Below are 20276 nucleotides of genomic sequence, written 5' to 3' on the forward strand. Positions count from 1 at the left end.
GGAGTCAGGAGGTCTGCAGTGTGTTCCAGGCAGCAGTGCTCAGCTGAGGCTGAGTTTTGTGAGGTTTCTGATCTGCCAGACCAGAAGTACAGCACTGGCTGCTGAACTGTTCTGCAGTTGTTTTCTGTTCCAAGGCAGCAGAAGTGATTCCCATGGCCCAGCCTATGAAAAGATGCTCTGGAGGTGAAAGTGGAGGTGGCCTCTGGAGTGTGCTGGCTTCTCTGGGGGAGGTTCAGCATTGCAGATCTGGGTCTGGGTACACACTCTTGGGCAGTTCCTAAGTGTGTAGGAGGCATTACAGCAGTGCTTTAGCTTGTGTTGTGGTCTTCACTTGCCACTGTACCCCTTTTAAGCTGATCTAATGAAGGCTCTGGAGCAGTCTTTATGGCCCTGCTGAAAATCATCTCTTGTCTGCGTCCCCATGACCTTCCCCCACCCCTGCAAGACAAAAACTAAATGGAGTTACCCAGAGAATGGAGAGGAAAGGAGTTGAAAGGCTGTCAGGTGAGCCTTCAGTCTTCCTGTGAAGGAAAGCATAAAGCTTCACATCAGTAAAACTGTAGACATGGAACACCTTCCCCACTTTTTAAGCCTGTTGGCCTTTCGGGTGCTTTGGCCCTGATGGTGTTTCTCATCACATGCTGTGCCATGGGTAGGGAAGAATTTAATTTTAAAAATTCAGACAAAGATGCTCTGCAGTGCATGTTTGCTTAAGAGGCCTTCCTGGCAATGCTAACATTTATGGGTATAAAGATGATGTCCACCACCTCACAGATTGCACAGAAGTGTTGAGATTCTCTTTATAATGTTGTTTTTTGGTTTCTTTCCTTTCAGTCAAAATCCCTTTCTAGTGGCTGCATTTGGAGCTTGCTCTCTTACAAGGCAGTCTAACCAGCAAGCCTTTCAGAAATTCGGACGTTCAATGACAGCCTCTGACATGGTTTCAGAAGTTGGAACAGCTTTTAACAAACTTTTTGAAACCTGAAGCCAAAGCAGCAGAGAAGAAGAAAAGAACAATGACTGCAAGAGTAATTACATGTACCGTAGAATTTACATAATGCACCCTTTCAAGTGCTGTAGCAGCATTGGTATGTTAGGTAGATTTTTTTATTTTTAAGAATAGAAAAATATGATTAATGTAGATATTTTTTAAGAGTTTGGAATACAAAAATGTTTTGGCTGAAATAAGCTGTAGTTGCAGATCTGTTATAATAAAACTAAACTGAAAGTATTCCTCTGTTCTTTTTGATAGTTATTGAGCAATAACTAAAGTGTGAACAGCAAAAAAAAATGCACTTGATACTTAGATAAAATTCTTCCACCAGCTCAGCTGAATTTCTTGGATTTCACCAAGGTTGTCACTTGTCATTCTTAGACCCTCTGTCTAGAATTAGCTATTGCACTTCATTTTTTGCCATGCTAGTAGAGTAAGAAGCAAAAAGTAAGCCTCTTTGGAAAGGGAATGCATGAGAGTTGCTGTAGATTTTGAATGTAATTAGTTGCCTTTTCCCATTCCTGGTCCTAGAGGCAGCATTCATTTAGACAAGGCATCCCTTCCTGCAATGTCTTCTTTTTTTTTTTTTCAAAGGTTTCCCCTTGGCAGAATAAAGATATGCTATAGGTGTCTTGGCAGTAAAATTCATTAAACAGTAATTAGGCTTGCCTGGAAAAGAAATAAATTTCTGTTTCTTTATCTGGTCTTGACTCAATATAATGAACTTGTGAAATTGTCATTTGGAGAGGTACGAGGTGGGGCATGAAACTCAGTGATACCCAGCAGAACTGGTTCAGCTCTCAGTGATCATGGAACAGTGAAGTGCTTCTAAAACTGCAGCTGCCTTTGAGTAGAGCTCAGAGCAGCCCAGCACACAGATCTGTAGGTGGGCAGCGATGAGCCAGCAGGAATACAACTTGGAGGAACAAAAGGCAGCCCAGGGCTCGTACCTGTACCTTCACAGCAGAGTGCAGGCAGCATGTGCTGCAAGTCAAAGGCAGGAGCAGAAATGGTGGTCCGTGTTTGAGCTTCAGGTGCAGTCCTTAGCACTGCAAAAAGCAGAAGTTTTTAGAGCAAAAAGCACAGAGGCTTTTAATTATCTTTGCAGGACAGACAGCCACTGTCAGGGCCACACTGATCTGGCACACTGGCAGAGCAGACAGGCATTAGGTGTAAAGCAGAACTTCTGCGGGATTTTACACAGGACCATTCCTTAAATTTTTTGAGATTTAGTCAAAGCTTGTAGAGATTGAACCTGATTGGAGAGGGAGGCAAGTTCATGCAAAGTAAATTTAAATGGGTGCTGCCCTTGACCCTCCACTCCAGCTCCAAGAGTTGCTGCTCATTAAAGCTCTGGAACAAGCACGGAACGCATCCGGTTCCTGCAGGGGATGTCACCTGCTCAGCACAGCCACCCCTGCAATGCTCTCAGCTGGAATGTGGTGTCTCACACCAGTCAGACTGTTCTCATTCCTTGCAATAGCTGCCTGCAGAAAGCACCCAGAATCAGAAAGGCTACTCCAAGTATTTCCCTTCAGCCCTTAGAGTTGGTATTTATGGATGCACTGTGACTACTACCTCACCCTGATGCATTTTTCTTTTTCTTTTTAAACCAGTTACCTATTTTTAAAATAGGTTTTTAAGTGTTTGCTTGTGTTGCTCTATGAGGGTTCACAGACTACTCTAAAGAAATGAGGTTTTAGTGTTTAATTTAAGCAGTTTTGTAAACTGTCTGCATCTTTGGGGACACTTAAGCTATTAATTCCCCCCTTAAATGTATTTGAGAAACCTGACTACTTTTAAATGAAATCAGAAAGTTAAAACTGATTTTTAAAACAGCTACTGCCTTTAAAATAACTGATTTTTGCCTTGTAATTAGAACATCAGTGGTATTATAATCTAAATGATGAGTAGGCGAAGTCAATCAATTAACAGAGCTCAGTACAGATTTCAACATGCCCTGTTGGTTTTAAAGCTACACAGAAATTGTAACTGTTATTCACTAATGTATACAAATTGTTACAATTTTTAAACATTCTGGAAATGTAGCAGTTTCTTTTGGTAGGAAATAAAAATAATAGCAAATTGACTGGACTTCGTTTGGTGCGTGCTGATCCCATTTCCCACAGCAGCTGAGCTGCTGCTCACCATTCACTCTGTTTTGCTGGAACAACACTGCCACGAGCAAATGTACAATACCAGCTGAGTCAAATAAGCACCTGTGCCCCAGTGCTGAATGAGGAGACACCCCACTCTTCTCTGGAAGTACAGATAATGGAGAAAGGGAGCAGAAAAAGAGCTACACATTTTATTCTCGACAGTATAAAAGAAAGCCTTTATCCTTTTGAACAGACACTTTGAAAACACACAAGTGCCTTGTAGATGAACCCATGTTTTTGGTTCTTACGTTTTTGTAAATTGATTTAAAGAAAGTGCAGGTACCAGGTAAGTACCAGTCCTGTATCAATACAGGCCCTAGAACACAGCTCACCTCAGGTGTAAGAGGCTCTGCCGACAGCCACAGCAACCATGGCAACAAAAAGGTAACTGAACAGGAAGAAACTAAATATACTTTATACTAATGTATATATATCCTAATTTTATCTTCCTAATTCTGGAGAGATCCTGAGCATGCTACGCTCCCAGTGCTAGAGAAATCTCCTTGTATTCTGTGCAAAAGCAAACAAAAGTACCAAGCCTTACAGGTAACTGGATACCATCATATTACAGGTAAAGGTTTCACAGGATCAAAGCAGCACCACTCCAATAAGGAAATACTTCGAGATTAAAAGTATCCCCCATTCCTATGTCTGAGAGAAACAGAAGTGTCAGACCAATAGGCATAAAACTTCAGTGTTTTCATCCTAAACACAGGCCTAAGTTCTTGCCTCTGCCTTCACAATGTTTAAACTCTGTGTCAGGTCAGCAACACAGGGTGAGGACAGATGACAGAGCCTTTGGGCTGGGGCAGAACAGACCCATGCCTCATGGTGTTAAATCAGCTCAGCTGCTCCTGTGCTGCCTTGCATTGTGGATGCTTCCACCACCTGTGCTGCAAGGCCTGTATTTATTTACCAAGTACTAGTGCCAACAGTTTTGCTCAAATTACATGCTATCCTTTTTAGCCATTCTGTTCAACAGATTTTATTTTGAAAGAATTAGTATTTACAACAGTTGCTGAACTAGCTGAAATAAAAAACAAGTCCAAGGATGAAGGATCAGCTTTTTTTCTCAGTCTGCTTCTCTGTCTGCCCTCCTTCCACAATTTCCCAGGTTGAAACAGCAGCTCTGTCCTGTAAGAGAAAGTAAGCAGGTCAGTCCAGCCCAACTGGATCACAGGTTTTTTAACCAAGATTCACTCAGCAAAGCTGTTCTTCCAGTTAAGCAAAAGAGGTGGCAATTCCATCTCACAGGAATGCCACTGCTCCTAATAATGCTCAGAGTTGTAAAACAAAACTAGACAAATTTTCCTAGCTCAGAGAGAAGAAATACAGAGTCGAAATGTCACCTCTTCAGCATGGAATGCTGCAGTAGGGGTGCAGCCTCTCACATGAGTAGCTACACTCAACTCATGCAATCCTATTTTCAAGTCTCAATGGCTCATGTTCCTGAAAAAACACTCAATACATATGAATGTATGGTTGAACATGTCTGATCTGAACTCAGGACAGAAGCTATTGATTTTAGTCTCTGTTATGTGATATAGTCATATATTTGAAAGGCAATATAACAGCTAAACTGAACATTCTATTTAGAACCAGCTGTTTGCAATGGTTGAAAATAAAAGTTAATCTGAGCATTGACACACAGCAACATTCCATGAGCGCTGTGTCATGAGAGCAGCTGGAATTGCTGAATATTTTTTTAAAATGAAAATGAAAACTTTTTGATGCCTAAATACATTTCACTTGGTAGCATAGCTTCCAAGCATGCCACAATGAAAAGAAACATGGATTTTTTTAAATCAGTCTGTTGCAAGATATGTAACTTAAGCCAACATCCTTTGCAATGAGCAACCTGACAGAAGAAATCAGAGTAGGGAAATCACAAGCTAGAACCTGAAGGAGAAACTACTCTTTCTGCAAAGCTGATTTTTAAAAAAATTAGGTTTCTATTCAAGCCACCCCCTCCCTGCCCTGCCTCAAACCAGGGGGGTTCCCAGTCTGCACTGGATGGAGCTGAGGCTTGTCTGCTTCATCTGTTGTGCTGTTTTTCCACTTGCACATGGACTTCAGAAGTTGCTGGCTTGCTTGAGCCTCATGTGATAGAGGGCAGTGTGTTGGCATTAATGCATACATGCTGTGAGGCTCAAACATTTTGTGGAAATGAGGGGCTGGGCAGAAATGAGAAATTCACATAACTTCCTCAAGCAATTATTAGGCAAGCAGGACCCCTGTTAGGTGCTGTTTTACCAGGGCATTTCTGGCATCAGCTGACCCAGCCAGGCAGACTCATGATGAGCAAGAGGGTGGGGAGAGCCCTGCTTTGTGTAGGCTGTCTCTTGTTGCACAAGTGCCTTGGTGAGCCTGTATGAGGAACTGCAGAGCTGCATCACTCAGTTTGCAGGACTCTCTGGGATCTGGAAAAGCAAGGTGTAGGCTAACTTCACAACAACCTTCAGATACTTCCACAGTATCAGCCAAAAAAGCAGGAGTTCAGCTTTGGATGCTTGCTCTGTGTGTACTCCTAAGTGCATTTGTGCTTTGTCTTCTGGAACAATCTAGTCTGGGACAGATTATGCTAGCTTCAGGTTATTAAATCTTTTTTTAATAAATTGAATGGTTTGAATCCTGGCTCAGACTAATTTGTGGGGTTTTCAAATGTAAATCCCCTTAAAAACAAACCAAAACATCTGCAAAAGGATGGAGGTTGAGCTGCAGCATTTTCCCAATGGATGAAAAGGCAGGCTGCTTCTCCAAGACTTTGTCTCAGCGCGGTTGTTTGGATTTGCAACTTGCTTGGCAGGTGAGTGTGGAGGGGATTTAAAAACAAGTTAAAGGAAGTAGATGTTGCAGCTTCCCTTTCCTTCCACAGCTGCAGCTCACGACCACGAGCACCAGGCCCTGGCCCTCACCCTGGATTTTGCTGGACGCTCGCTCATCCAAGAGAGGAGAGCGCCGAGCACGCTGCGCTCCAACAGGAGCGGTGACAAGTGACAGCCCTCAGGCTTGGCAGCTGGAGCCATGTGTGCTGTCACTCACTGATGTCACTCTGCTTTCCATCCTCCCACTGGAAGAACTATGGAACCAGACTTGCCAGCATCCATTCCCAAGGAAAGGAAAAATGGACAGTCTAAACTGGATGGAGGGAGAGAATGCAGAGGATTATTCTGCACTCAAGGAGCAACACTGACCCTTGCCTCACAGAGGCAAGAAGGGCAATGACCAAGAGAACTGGAAGAAGCAGCACTTTAAGGAAGTAATGCAGGTCCTTGGAACCAGGAGAAGGCAGTAATGCCATAGAGGGTCTTCTCCCGAGCCAGAGATGCCACTGAGATAATGGAAAAGAACACTGGCATTAGGTGTAGGCTAAAAGTAGAAAACAGTTTAGAGAGAGGAGCGGTACAGGAATCAGGCAAAGTTCCTATGGCTCAGGAACAACTGGGAATGAAGCTGCTGAAGATGGAAAAGGCTTTCTCAAGAAGACTTATTTTTGGTGGGGAGTGTGGGGTAGATAGAAGGAAAGCATTATTTTCACAAGTCATCTTGGTTTACTTTCCAGTTCCTTTGCAATCTTTTTTAAGACTGCACACATTACTCACACCCTTCCTTCTGGACTGAACTTGGGCAACTTAGAGATTTCTGAATATTGTGAGATTTTCAGTGGCTTGCATGGAAACACAAGGCTGAGGGGGAGCAGAAGAGAAGACAGCAGTATAGCCACACAAGAGCTTGATTTCTACCTCCTGCTACTGCAGTCACACAGGGAGCAGGGCACCACACCACAAGCTGCTGAAGGTGAATGAAGGACAAAAATATGTGTTATCTTAAAAAGTGAGTCTCACAAAGAGAGTTACTGTCTTCTACCTTTATGTGGATTCCAAAGGCAGCAAGGTCTCCACGCAGACTGTCACAAGCCTCCAAGAGGGGCTTTCTCTCCTGCATTAACTGCTTCCTCTTTTCCTTCTGCTCCTGTTTGGATCCCTGAGCTCCTGCTGCACCCTCCACTGGCGCAGCGTCCGCTGCTTCGGGCAGAGCCAGCGCGTAATGCCGGACCTTGGAGCGGAACCTCACCAGCTCCTCAATGACATTGGACAGCACTGCAGACTTGTCTCCTCCCACAGCCACCTAGAAATCAAACAGATCTGAGATTAAAAAATCAACCCCATCTCCATAGCAATGTGAGGCTTTACCACCTCTCTTGGTTGTGCATCTTCCATATATTGGTAGGATTAAAATGGTAGGCACCATCTCACTAATGTTGGACAAAAAGTTACAGTGGAGTCACACTTGGAAGTAATTCAGCATCTTTCTGCACAAGAAAGCATTTACCTTGGAGCAGAGTGCTCTCACATGAACACAACACACAGCATAACCCAAGTGGGGAACTCATCTCCACAGGAAACCTTGGATATGCCAGAAATGTAGGTAACTTAAAAAGGGATCTGACAAGTTAATGTAAGAAAGGCCTGGCAACAGGAATCCAACACAGCAAGGGAAACCTAGCCACCAGCTCAGACAGCTCCCTGGCTGTAAAAGTCCAAAGACAGAGAATACATCAGCCCTTTACTCTGTCTTTGAGCTCCAGACCTCCTTTGGGAAACACAAACCAGGAAAAGTATGTATTTTGCCTTTAAATCCCCAGTCCATCCTATCCCCTCTCCTTTCATCTACAGAAACCCTTGGCAAATCCACAGAACTTTCATCTGATCCACATTACCCAAAGTTTCAGCCACTCAAAAAAACCTGACAGAAGCAGCAGCTACTGCACACAGGGTGTGGATATTTCCTGGCTGCAGCTGAGCCCCTTCCTCCCCTCAGCCACTTCCAAGCTTCCCTGGCCTCCTCTGGCTTGGCAGGAGTCTTGCTGGTCAATGCCTCAGGAAAGGAACAGACTCATTCCTGCTCCAACAGCTGCCCGGATGGGAGCTTGGGAGGCAGCTGAAGAGGAAGGCCACTCCTCAGCACTGGCACAGCCGGGCTCCTGGTCTTGCTCTTGGCAGAGAGACCATCCCTGTTTCTCATTAGAGGCAAACTCCCAAGGGGAGGAAAAGGACAAGCCTCCAACAAACAAGAGAACCTCACTGCGGTGTTTTATCACTAGAACACGAGAGTGGGAGCACAAAGCACACCAAGGCCACGGGCAAAGCTCCTGGCAGCAACATCATCTGGGAGCAGAAGGGCTGTTTCCTGAAGGGCTGAGTAATTAAAGTCAGAAGGGTCTGGGTTTAGTCACCAAAAGCAGGATGGAAACGAAAGGGAGCAGAGCTTCAGGTCACAGACAAAAAAGAGGAGCAGGAGGAGGAAGTGAGGGGGCAGCTATTGAAGATAAGAGTGTGAATTGCAGTGAATTCCCCAAGCTTTCAAAACATGTAACATACTAAAGAAGAAGTTTATGAGATTGAAAAAGGTAATAAATCAAAGTGTCAGAAAAACTCCACAGTAACCTGTGGCACGATAAATACTTAAATACACAAGGGAAAGCCATGATGATGGGAGCAATAAACATGCTTCTAGATACACCACTGAAAGAGTTCAAACCAGGCACCCACTGGAGTGAGAGCCTTCAAAAGAAGGAGCAGCTTTAGGAGATGAACCAGTCTGCCACACAAAACAGCCTCTCAGGGCTGATCTCAAATTTCTGGCCCTTGCTTACTCCACAGACTGGCCCCAGCTGCACCTGCAATACACTCAACACTCTGCACTCTTTGGGAGAGCAAAAGCTTCCCAGCTCTAAAACAGGCACAATGGTTTTCACTCATCACCTTTCCATATGGATCCATCTGACCTTTACCTCCCTGTGGATAAGATCTTCTCTTGCCAATGCAGAGAAAGAGACAGGCTCTCTTATTGTAATACAGCCACCAGACTGAGATGAGCCATTCCTTAGCATCCCCACTGATATTTCAGAAGCACAGGCAGCTACATTAGGCTGATTAGCTGAGATGAATCCCAGCCTAGGAGCAAGACAGACCCACAGACTACATGCAAACATCCAAATGAGGGGGCCCAACCACTGCTGCTTGTATCCTCTGCACTGTCAGCACAGCAGTGTCCAGGCCAGGCAGCCCTCTCACACACAGGGCAGCACCCACTGTGGTCAGGGACTGCTCCTGGCAAGCTGCATGCCTGGGGCTACCTCGCTAAGAGGCAAGAAAGGCTGGATGCTGAGCTGTTCTGGCTGGTCTCAGAGTCAGGGAACACCCCCTACACTATTTTATTTACTAAATTGTGGTAGCCCATGGACCTTTCTGATGAAGATTTTGACAGATTCGTTTACTGGAAGCTGAAAGAGCAGAGGAACAGAGCAGTCTGATGAGCTGCTCCTTTCTTCCTGCTTATCTCAGACCAGCATCTTCTGCTGATCCTCCTGCCACACAGAGAAAGGGACTAGCACAGCCTAAAACAAAGAAAAGCATTCAGATACTTGTTTCAGCAAAAATATAGGTGCAGCAGATGCCTGCATACAGACAGCCCAGAATCTGGAGGAATGACTTTGCCATCCAGCTAACAGTGTTTAGTATGCCACTAAAAATTAACATGCACACTACAGGCTGTGAGGAGTAACACACAGCCAAATCACATCCAGACACTGTTTTGAAAGAAATTTTGTGAGAAAATCCATGGAGGCAAACTAAAAAGCATTTACCACTACACTGCCTGATTTTCAAAGGATTAATAATGTTACATTTTCTTACTCTCTTGTCCCTCTCCCAAAAATAACTGTTCTGTTTTTCAGAACAGTTTCTCTACAGAAAGTTTTCCACTACTTCGCATTCAGCTCCGTACCTGAGCAGGAGAGGAGCAAAGAACACCCTGCTATTCTCCAATACCTTGTGTCATTTTAAATGCTTCCATACATTGGGAATCACCCCCATATTGATGACTCTCTTTCCCAGTACTAGTACTAGGAAACTAGAACTAGTACTAGTTCAGTATTTTGCTTTGAGCTGTTCTCTCCTTTTGTTTCTCTCCCCATTCCTACCTTTCCAAGAACTAGTTATGTAAGGGCCCCATGCCCAGCTCATTGTCCTCCCCTCCCCACATCCCCCCATGGCTCAAGGCAGAGCAGCCCCTTCCCCTGGCTTTCTGCAGAGGAGTGGGACCCCTCACAACTGCAAATATTCACACAGCTATCAAAGCCAGCCTGGATGCAACCATCAGGAAGAAGAGGAAAATCTGGGGAAAGCCAGACATATAACAGGATGATTTAAATGCCTCCAATGCTAACTTTTTCTTGTTTCATTCCTCAGTCTTTCATTTCCACAGCAAAACTGGTACAGAAGTCACATGGGAGCACCTCCAAGAACTAAAAAGCCCACATTTTGTTCCACCTGCTCATAGACTCTCCTAAAACATCACAGGAGAAAGTGCAAGCAGTGCAGAAAGGTTTACTAAAACCATAAATAACTTTGTTACATCTGATGCTTTCAGAAAGCACTCTATGAAACACAGGGGCTGCTACCATATCCTCAAACACATAGAAGAGATATTTCATTACCTGTCTTTCCTCAAAGGACATCCCAAGGGCACTGAAAAAGCCTTCAATATAGGAAATAATGCTTCCATACACAACAGAGCTTCTAGGAGATCCAGCATCCTGTTAAGAAAACACTCAAAAGAGATTGTCCAGTCAATACATATTGCAGAGCCCAGCAGCTCTCTGCAGCCTAGTCCACAAGGGAAAACTGCTACTAATTATAAAGATCTACCTCCATCAGGAACACCTGCCCAGATAAGCAATCTTACAGAGATACAAAAGCACCTCACAGCACAAAGGGAAGGGATTTAAGTAAGCAAGGGAAGGCAAGAGCTGATCACCAGCCTGTGCAGCAAGAAGAGATGTGAGAAGCTGCCACACATTACTCGTGTGCAGTAAATTAGAACTAAAAATAGCACTTCTGGGCATGAAAGGGCTGTGTGTATGGAAACAAAATAAAAAGAATAAAATCCCACATTCATAGACACCTATAATAGAAAAGATTAAAACTAAATTCTTTGAGTATCTTATTGATTTGATCCATGTGGAGACCACTTTGAGACAGTGTATGGCATTTTGTCATGCCCTGGCAGCACCAGCAATCAGCAGCAGCAGCAGCAATAAAATAAGAATTAAATGACAGACTGAGGAGCAATTTAAGGGACTAACCCTTGCCTAAAAAATAAGAGTGATGACATGCACAAGCAGATCAGCAGCTGGTACTGGATTTTATCTGACATCTTCACTAAGGCCTGAGATAAGCTGTAGTCTAAAATGTATAGGAAGGTCTGAACTGGGAGGAGCTGGAGCAGCCACTGGGAGAAAGGAACAGGAGTGTGCCATCTAAGGTAGGAAATGCTTAGCAGGAAGGCTAGAGGGAGGAATAAGTAGTTATGTGGATTTACTCACAGTTCTTAAGGAACTTTACTACACGGATAATGAAGAGGGAACACTCCAGACAGCTGGGATGTACCCAGAAAAGCTCCACCACCTCAACCAGAAATCTGAGTCAGCTGCCCCACAAATATCCCATCTCATTCTCAACAAAATGACTGACAGGAGAAATTCAGGGGGAGCAAGCAGTGACTGACAATATGGGGGTAGCTGTATCTAGGAGTGGCAATGCCATTACAGATCCCTGCTGCAAACTGTTTCAGGTCAGGGATTCACTCAGATTGTAAAGATCATTCGTAATTATAAGGCTAAGGCTAATCTGTAAAGATTTGCTTATTTGTAAAGATAAGGCTAAGGACAAAATTGAAAGCCAATGCCAAAACAGGACCAGAGTGAGGCAAGATTCCTAAACCAACAGGCTAATTCTCTCTTAAAACCAGTTATTAGCACGTACACAACATTTCTTTCACTGCACAAACATGATGAACACGATGACAGCAGTACTCAAGGAGCACAGCAACAAGGCTGAGGTGCTCACTTGAGTGACAAAGGGAGCTGTTGGTAAATGGAGAACCCAGAAGTGCTTCAGACAGTGTTTATTGCTCGAGTCTTGTCCTTACCAGATTCTTTATTTGTGTCCGCATGAGAGATCTTAAAAGGGTCTTAATTTGCCAAAAGCCATGTGAAGACAGGCTCATGCTGATGCCAGTTACAGAAGACAGCAGAAGCCACTCAGTCCCCAGCACTGAACTCACCATCAAGACTGTCCAGTGCACCTGGGGCTGCTGGCCAAAGCCCCTGCAGCAACCACCTCACACCCTTCCCAGTTTAGCTTAATTTCTGTGCATGGGCATTAAGCAAAGAAGCAGGGTAAGAACAGAGAACCAGCACTAAAATTAGCAGCATGTCACAACAGCCTCAGGACTTCCAAAAGCCTTAGGTATAAATAATACAGGGTAGCAGGAAAGAAAAATCCTCTGGACACAACAGAGCACAAAACAATAGCCATGCACAATTCCTGTGATAGGGTCAGGACAAATGGGCTCCATTAAGGTCAAAAATTTATGGAGCTTTGTTTCTGCTGGTTTCTTATGTGAACAATAAACTAATCTGTCTGCATTAAGCAGTAGGACAGTGGACAGCTGTCATTTTCTGATCTCTGTATCCTAATGGGTTACCTTAGTAACAGCCTTAAGCTGTCTGTTGCCATGGTGAATGAGGTCCATAATTGCTGCAACAGCCCTGGAGGTGTCAAAGTCATCTGCAAACGCAGCCTTCACGGTTACTTTTGTGTTGGCTAGCCTTCAAGAAGAAAAGGTAACATTTAAGATAAGACAAACAAGATGCCAGCAGTACGCTGAATTCATCAGCCATTCAGCCAGAAGGAGTCACTGAAAGGACACTGCCATCTCCTTCCCAGCTGTCCTGTGATGGGCAGTGCTGCACTCATCAGGGAGAATACATCTTTCTGCTGTGAAGGGAAAAATTTGATGCATGTCAAAATCCTAAGTGTTACAGCCATTCAATAAATATACATGGCTAATCCGAGGGGCCAACAACAACAGAGCAAAGTTTGCCTTAAATCATTTAAAAACAGAGGGAAAATGAGACTGATATTAAGCATATCAAAGATCTTACTGAGTTCTGTTTTTTTTCCAGCAGCCCATTAATCATGCTAGCGGCATGCTTCTCTTCCAAAGGCACATCACAGGCAGCTCTCCAGTGCCTGGCAAGAAAGCTGTCCTGGGGCTGGCCAAGAATCCTGCTGGCAGGATCCAACTCAGAACCAAGCACTGCCTCCTCATTTCCCAGGAGAGCCCAATGCCAGTCCCAAGGGATTGCACTCACCCTGGCCCAGATGGAAAGGTCCAGTGGGACATTTGTGTAAGAGTGCCAAAAGCCAGCAGGCAACCAGCACAGATCACCACAGAACCAGCACCAGCAGCTGCAGCCACTTGGAGAGGGAGTTGAGGAGAGCAGCAGGGATAAATGCAGAGCTACAAACAGCTGCTGGCAGCGTGCTCCCACACCCAGCCAGGTGAACCAGAGCTTGACAGCACAGCCCCAAGGATGCCATTTCCCAAAAGAGCGCAAGGAGCAGGGGAACCTCAAGCTCTCCTAGCATCTCTGGGGCTCTTCTGAGCCTTATTTCACCTGTTTCTGTGGTTTTTTGCCTGGAATGCCTACCTCCCCTCAGATACTGGATGGCTGCTGCTCTAATTCATTCTTCCCAACACTTTTCCCTGCAAGCTTACCCCTCTCCGCTGAGTATCTAACACTTCACTAATTAAGAGCTTTGTTTCATTTTGGTTGTTTTTACACCTAGGAATACACAAGTTGTGCCCTCCCACACATCCCCTACTGATTATCCATTTCAACTTCCTCACACCTCTCAGCTTTATCTTGTACCAACAGATCTCCTGCAGCCCCCTGCTGAAGGATTTGCTTTTGCCAAATACCATAGTTAGTTAATGCAACTCCACTTTCCTGTAATGTGCTCCAGTGCCCCTTGCAACCCTCAATCAGTGCAGCCACAAGCTTTCCCAGTAGTGAGGTACCTGAGCCACAAGGAAGCTGCCTCTCACCTCTACAGCCCAGGCTGTCTCCCCTGTGACTGTGCAGCCCAGAGCTGCCTGCACTAACCTTACTTCAGGGCACTCAGTGCCCCTCCTACCCTGACTCCGTGCTCTGCTCTCAGCTTTGCATCCAGCACACAGCACATCTCAGTCCTGAAGATAATCTGGTTTTCATAATGGACTCCAAAGGATTCTCCTCACCATTGTCAGGGTCACAACAATTGTAATTGCTTCCTGCCCTGTGACATCCCTGCCCATGGCCAATCTCTCAGTAGCCCCTCCTCTCCTCTGCTGCACACCACAGTGCCAGCTAGCTTGATTACAAATCCAGGTGCCCAAGGTGTGTCACTCTCCAGTGATCCTCCTTCTTCTCCAGTTACCACAGCCCAGCTCAGTTTACAAACTGGGGACCCTCACAGTTGCCACAGCTTTGCCTCCTGCATTGCTCACGAAGGGCAAAGCCTGAGTTAGGACAGGCACACCAGAAAAGTAACACAGATCTTAAAACCACAGTGAACTGAGGATAGCAGACTAAGAGCAAAAACAGCTGGCTAGAAAGAGAATTTTTTCAAAAACCTGCCCTTGTTTTTTGGGCTGGGAGGGAGGACTGCTGCTTAGTCCTTCTTGTCCTGCTTTTTGAACAGGAGTTTGTCAGCCAACTACTGCTCACATAATCACAATCTTTTAAGATACAGGAAGTGCACTTACCTTTCCCACAATATGTCTTCTCTAACAGGGTCACACACCAGCTGTCCTTTTATATAAGCATTTGCATCTCTAATAAATGAGGAGATTGCCTGAAGAAGGTTCTTTGCATCTTCCATGCTCTCCTCACTAAATTCTACTGCTAAGAAAAAAGAAATCAAGGCATTATGATGGAGAGAATGTTGTCTGTCATACATAGGAACAGTATTTGGAGACAAAGGAGAAGTTTGTTATTATTTGTATAGCAAACTTCTCACAATTAATTGCACATTTAATTAAAAGCTCCATTCTTCATGCATACCAGGAGGATTAAATCAATATAAAAGACAATCACTACATATGACAAAGTATAACCTACTGGAACACTTATCAAACTGATTCAAAAAGTTGAATCTGGAAGTTTACTGAAGCAATCACTATTTAACTTTAATTTTTTTCCATTATTGAATCTCCCTGCAAAGTTATCAATCCAAAGCATTAGGATTTAATATACTTCTAAGTGTTCTAGTGATGGCAACATGCGCCTCTAATTTTGTGCCTATTCTAATTTAGGTAGACACAACCTGTATTTGGAGATGTCCAAAGAAGCCTAACCCTCACCACTGACTATTTAAAGGGCTGCTTCACCAACATCTAAAATCTAGATGAACCTAAAATTTGTGGTCTAGCTCCTGAACAATTCCCTCACAACATCAAAGCTAAACTGGAAATATTTTTGGAAGGTTTTCAATTTCCCTGTGTGTCTTCTTTTTACTTAGAGTTGTAGTTTAGTTAATAAAGTTTTTTTTATTTATTTCTAAGTGGGGGCCTGCTTTGCTTATTCCTGGTCACATCTCACAGCAGACACCAGGGAGCATATATTTTCATGGGGGCACTGGCATTGCACGAGTGTCAAACCATGACACCATACCACTCTGAGAAAGCTATCTTTAGAGAAAATACAAATTGCTTAAACTCATAAGGGCATGTCTAGGGTGGAGTTCATCACACTCACACATATCAAAGCCTCTTATGGCCCTTGAAAGAAAGATAAAATCTCAAGGTAAACGATTGCTTGCATCCACAGCTGAGCTCCACTTTACGAGATGCGCCATACAGGAACCCTACAGAGCTCCTCTTCCACCAGCCACAGTAACATCAGCCCTACCACTAACAAGGCATCCATGCACACAGACATCCCCACTGCATTCAGGGAGACCCTACCTCTGGCAGGCAATTCCCCTTTGGGAGCTTCCAGAGTCCGCTCCTGCTGGCAGGAGCTCAGCAGGCTCCCCTGGCCTTGCCTGCACCCTGTGAAGCGCAGGAGCCAGACCAGCTCACTGTCCCTTTTACTGGGAATTGCTATCAGTGAAAGGCTTTTTTAAATTTGTACAGGAATGTGCAATTTTCTGTCGAAAAGCTTTTGGATCCCACACAGGAGAGCTCACCTGACTTTAGAGGAAGTTGTGTCCTTAGGACAGGCCTAAGTTTGAATGCACTCCTTCCCCCAGTATCACACCAGAGCCACGCATAGGCAGAGCAGTATTGCTTCACTGCTGTACACCTGACCTCAGCAATAAGGTACATCCAAACTACAGCTGCCAGCACACTCCTGGTATCATCAGTACTGAGCATCATCCATAGCTTCCACAGAAATCTCACCTCTGGGCCTGCCTGTGGTGCATCCAGCTGCTTTGCAGAATTACCCAGTGCTGCCCAGACAGACTCTTTAGAGCAGACAGTTCTACCAAGGGGACAGATGTAAGAGGGAAAAAGCAGCCAGATGTGAGACCCAATCTCATTTCCATTAGCCTAAATCCCAAGGAAGTCTAACTGTTTAAACAGACTTTATACAGGATTTACCCCAGTGTAACAAAGGTGTAAGTCTGGACCTGTATTTGTCAGATTTTCCACTTGTGTATAATTAAAAATCTGCATTACTGCCTCATTAAATCAAGCTTTACTTGGTTTTCAAAAAGACCAATGTACACACCTCTATAACACAGTGAGACACTGAGAGTGATCATTTACATACACTAGGACTACTCAACTGATTAACCTGGTTACAAGAATTCTGCTAGGAATACTTGATAAAAGTCTATCCTGATGAAACCTACTTTAGTTGAAGCCATTCTTCACCCCCAGTTCAGGGCATACTCCTAAACCACTGCCTGCAGGCACTGCAAACCCACAACACAGCACTGGTGCTATAAACCATTGTGCTCCCCACTCCTTTGTCACTGACAGCCCAGATAATCCCCACTGCCCCCAGAGCTCAGCTTCACCCCGAGCACCTCTGCCCCACCACCAGAGAGGCAGAGGGGCAGATAAAGCAGAGGAACCTCATACAAAAATACATTATGGAAGGATGATAAAAGTCTCTTCTCTCTAACTTTTCTCCTCTTCCCCACAAGCAAGGCATGCAGCTTTATCCTCCCTCTGACAATGACCACCACAGGAAGGGACTCCACTCCCATGAAACACGTGCACCTCCCTGCACACACCCCTTTCAACCCTTGCCCCTCCAAGGCTGGGCAAGTGTGGAGTAAAATTTGTCTCTATTTGGGCCTGTTAGCACATACAGAGACAGGGGGGTAGCTCAGACAACAAAAAAGGCCCAATCCAAGCCAAAGAAAACACAGTTTCAAGCATGAGCCATTCCCAACTGTCAGCAGCTGCCCCCATCCACATGCCTACAAAGATCTTTTTAACAGATTCAATCCAATGTTTGTGGTACCACCTGACCCCCCAAACCTGGATTTTACAAAAGGCTTTCTTTGGCAGATCAGAATGGCAGGAACCATCACCCATGGGTCTAGGCTATAAAAACCTTTTAAGAAACAGGTCCTTGGGATCTCACTTCTAATAAAAATATGAGCAGACAGCAAGATGAGAAGGAGTGTAGTAAACTTATGTTTAGACCAAAGTGAATATTGACAGCAGGGACACAAGCTGACAGGCAGCACAGTGAATACCTGGCTCAGCAGAGACCAACTCTGGCTCTTTATGGGAAGCTAATAATGCACATGGCCTTGTAAGGTGGAGGTGGGAAGTGCAGACTTCTGAGCAACCTTTACCTGCCAACTGGCTTATACTCTGATAAGACATCACCATATCCTTTCATCAATGCCACCCACATGCACACAGGTAGCACTCTTTTTCTACCTCAGGGGGTGTTTATCCTAGAAGTAATGCAAAAAGCACAGGTTCAAATGCAGCCAGCTGACAGGGAGTGAAGAAAGCCTGCAGGCACCTCTCCACTGCAGGGCTCCAGTGCCATTCCTTGTCCTGAGGCAAGGCTGGAAACTACCAGACATTTAGCTCTTGCTCACATGACAAAAATGCATACATGATAGTGGTAGCAGGTGTTAGTCTTTCCTCTTGTTTTAAACACACATTTGCTCACAACTCCCAAGTGCCCCTAGTCAGGGAGACACCTAAGTGTACACAAGGAATTTCATCTCTTAAAAGAAGCAATCAGCCAAGTGTGCCACTGCCCTGCAGCATCACCCCAAAGCAGCCAAGCATGCCACCAATCCACTGCATGCCTGAACAGGATGCTGCTCTGCAGCAGACCTGCAAGTGAATGCACCCCTCTCGTTCTGTGACAGTTGCAGGGGAGTTAATAACCACCTCTCTCTTTACTATCCCATGCTTTGAAATATTGCAATTACTCAATTCCTGATGCCTTCAACTGTCCTAGGAGAGGGAGGCTCCACCAGGAAGGTCACATGGGTGGCTCCTGCAAGGCAGTTAGCAGTATGAACAAGGAGAAAGACTTCTCAGTCCAACAACTGCACAACTATAAAGACTGAGAGCACACTGCACACTGACAAGCACGAGTAGCACCCCAGAGCCTTGGCCACACCAGCTCTCACAGTCACACTGCCACAGGTGCTTTACCCAAGGCAGGCAGAGGCCACTGGAACACCACAGCAGCTGCAGCACCATGCTTCACTATTCCCTTGCCATGCCAGGACAGCCAACAAGCCAGGTGACCCAGCAGTGGTTGAGGAGCTACCATCTGCTTTTGGCAGCTCCCAATAAACTGGCAGGAACACAGACATACAAAAACCTCTTTCAGCTCAAAGTAGCATCTACCTGCTGGAAACACTATGGGGTACACAGGGAAGCTGACAAAATCTCCCCACCAGCAGAGAGATCATCTGCCAGGCTAAGGTGTTCATTAGGTTATCATGTGCTGGTCTAAGTGAGCTGCACCGCACCACAGAACTGCCTGAACACTCAGGAACTCCACAGGACAAAAATGGTAACACAGCAGGCAGATGAAAATTATTAGCCAGCCCTCATCATACCCTCTACAGGAATATAAGCCACAGCTCTATCTAGATATGTCTCCAAAAACAGCTGATCGTGACTGCAATGCAAGTAACTTCAACAGAAGCAAATCAGAGACACAGGTAATTCATTAATTAAAAGTGCAATTAACTACGAGTCACAACTAACTGCAGCTCAAGAAGGTATTTAAATGAATGGTTATGTACTGTGCTCAATAAAGACCATTTTCTAACTGTGAGCCAAAGAGCAGCCCCACAGAGCACCACCAAACCCTTTCCACCCACTGCATTCGGGAAGCGCAGGGATCTGCACGGAGACCTCGCTCTGGAGCTGGGAAAGGCATGGGGAAAGCTGGGAAAGGTGAGGGGAAAGCTGGGAAAGGCGTGGGGAAAGCTGGGAAAGGCATAGGGAAAGCCAGGCACACCTCAGCAGGGAAGGGGCTGCTCCTTACCTGAACTGTGGGGAAAGCCATGCACACCTCAGCAGGGAAGGGGCTGCTCCTTACCTGAACTGTGGGGAAAGCCATGCACACCTCAGCAGGGAAGGGCTGCTCCTTACCTGAGCTGTATCTGCCACGCAAACAAAACATTCTGAATTGGTCTGATGAACATTTCTTCAGGAAATCCTAAACTCCATGCACAAAAAGACAGCTTTAGCATATCAATTTCTTCAGGAAATTTCTTTCACCCCCTTGCTTTTCAAACTAGCATGACAAGTAATGCATCTTTGCAATTTAAGACAGGCATAAAATCTTTCAACTCTAACACTGCTTTAAAACCTAAACTAAATAAAATTCAATTCCATATAAGATTACAAGATATAAATATACACACAATGTCCAATATAAGACTGAAAATTACTTTGCAAGTACAATCAAACATACACTGTAAAAACACCTTTACAAACAAAATCCAAAATGAAATGATCAGACTAAGATTGGGCTATAATCTTATACAGAGGAAAGCTCCTGAGTTTTGCAAACTTTACAAAAAAAAAAGATTTATTGAAAAAGAAGTGTGCTTTTTCTGCAGGACTAGAATATGAAGAAACACAGGGAGTGAACAAAGATAAATCCCAGCACTATAAAAAGAGTTATCTGTGGTAATTATGAAGCCTAATAAACTCCACTCTAATATTAATCTAGCTTTACAAATAATTTACTCCAGTAAACTACTCGTATTACTAGTAGT

General features: G+C 44.7%; 2 protein-coding genes across 5 annotated transcripts in view; one reads left to right on the forward strand and one right to left on the reverse strand.

The window, feature by feature from the left end:
- Positions 1-3692, forward strand: part of NAXD (NAD(P)HX dehydratase) — a 51305-nt gene extending 47613 nt beyond the window's left edge. For all 4 annotated transcript variants that reach the window (XM_030966704.1, XM_030966462.1, XM_030966618.1 and 1 more), the window contains one exon: positions 835-3692. In XM_030966704.1, coding sequence (XP_030822564.1) covers positions 835-985 — 151 coding nt within the window. In that variant the 3' untranslated portion in view covers positions 986-3692. The remainder of the gene's footprint in view (positions 1-834) is intronic.
- Positions 3693-4122: 430 nt separating this feature from the next.
- The window catches only part of CARS2 (cysteinyl-tRNA synthetase 2, mitochondrial), a 35442-nt gene continuing 19288 nt past the window's right edge, over positions 4123-20276 (reverse strand). The window contains exons 10-15 of the mRNA XM_030963340.1: positions 19645-19711; positions 14812-14950; positions 12706-12829; positions 10655-10753; positions 7021-7281; positions 4123-4287 (exon numbers count right to left, since the gene is read on the reverse strand). Coding sequence (XP_030819200.1) covers positions 4213-4287; positions 7021-7281; positions 10655-10753; positions 12706-12829; positions 14812-14950; positions 19645-19711 — 765 coding nt within the window. The 3' untranslated portion in view covers positions 4123-4212. The remainder of the gene's footprint in view (positions 4288-7020; positions 7282-10654; positions 10754-12705; positions 12830-14811; positions 14951-19644; positions 19712-20276) is intronic.

This window comes from Camarhynchus parvulus, chromosome 1 (assembly GCF_901933205.1).
Source record: "Camarhynchus parvulus chromosome 1, STF_HiC, whole genome shotgun sequence".
NCBI lineage: Eukaryota > Metazoa > Chordata > Aves > Passeriformes > Thraupidae > Camarhynchus > Camarhynchus parvulus.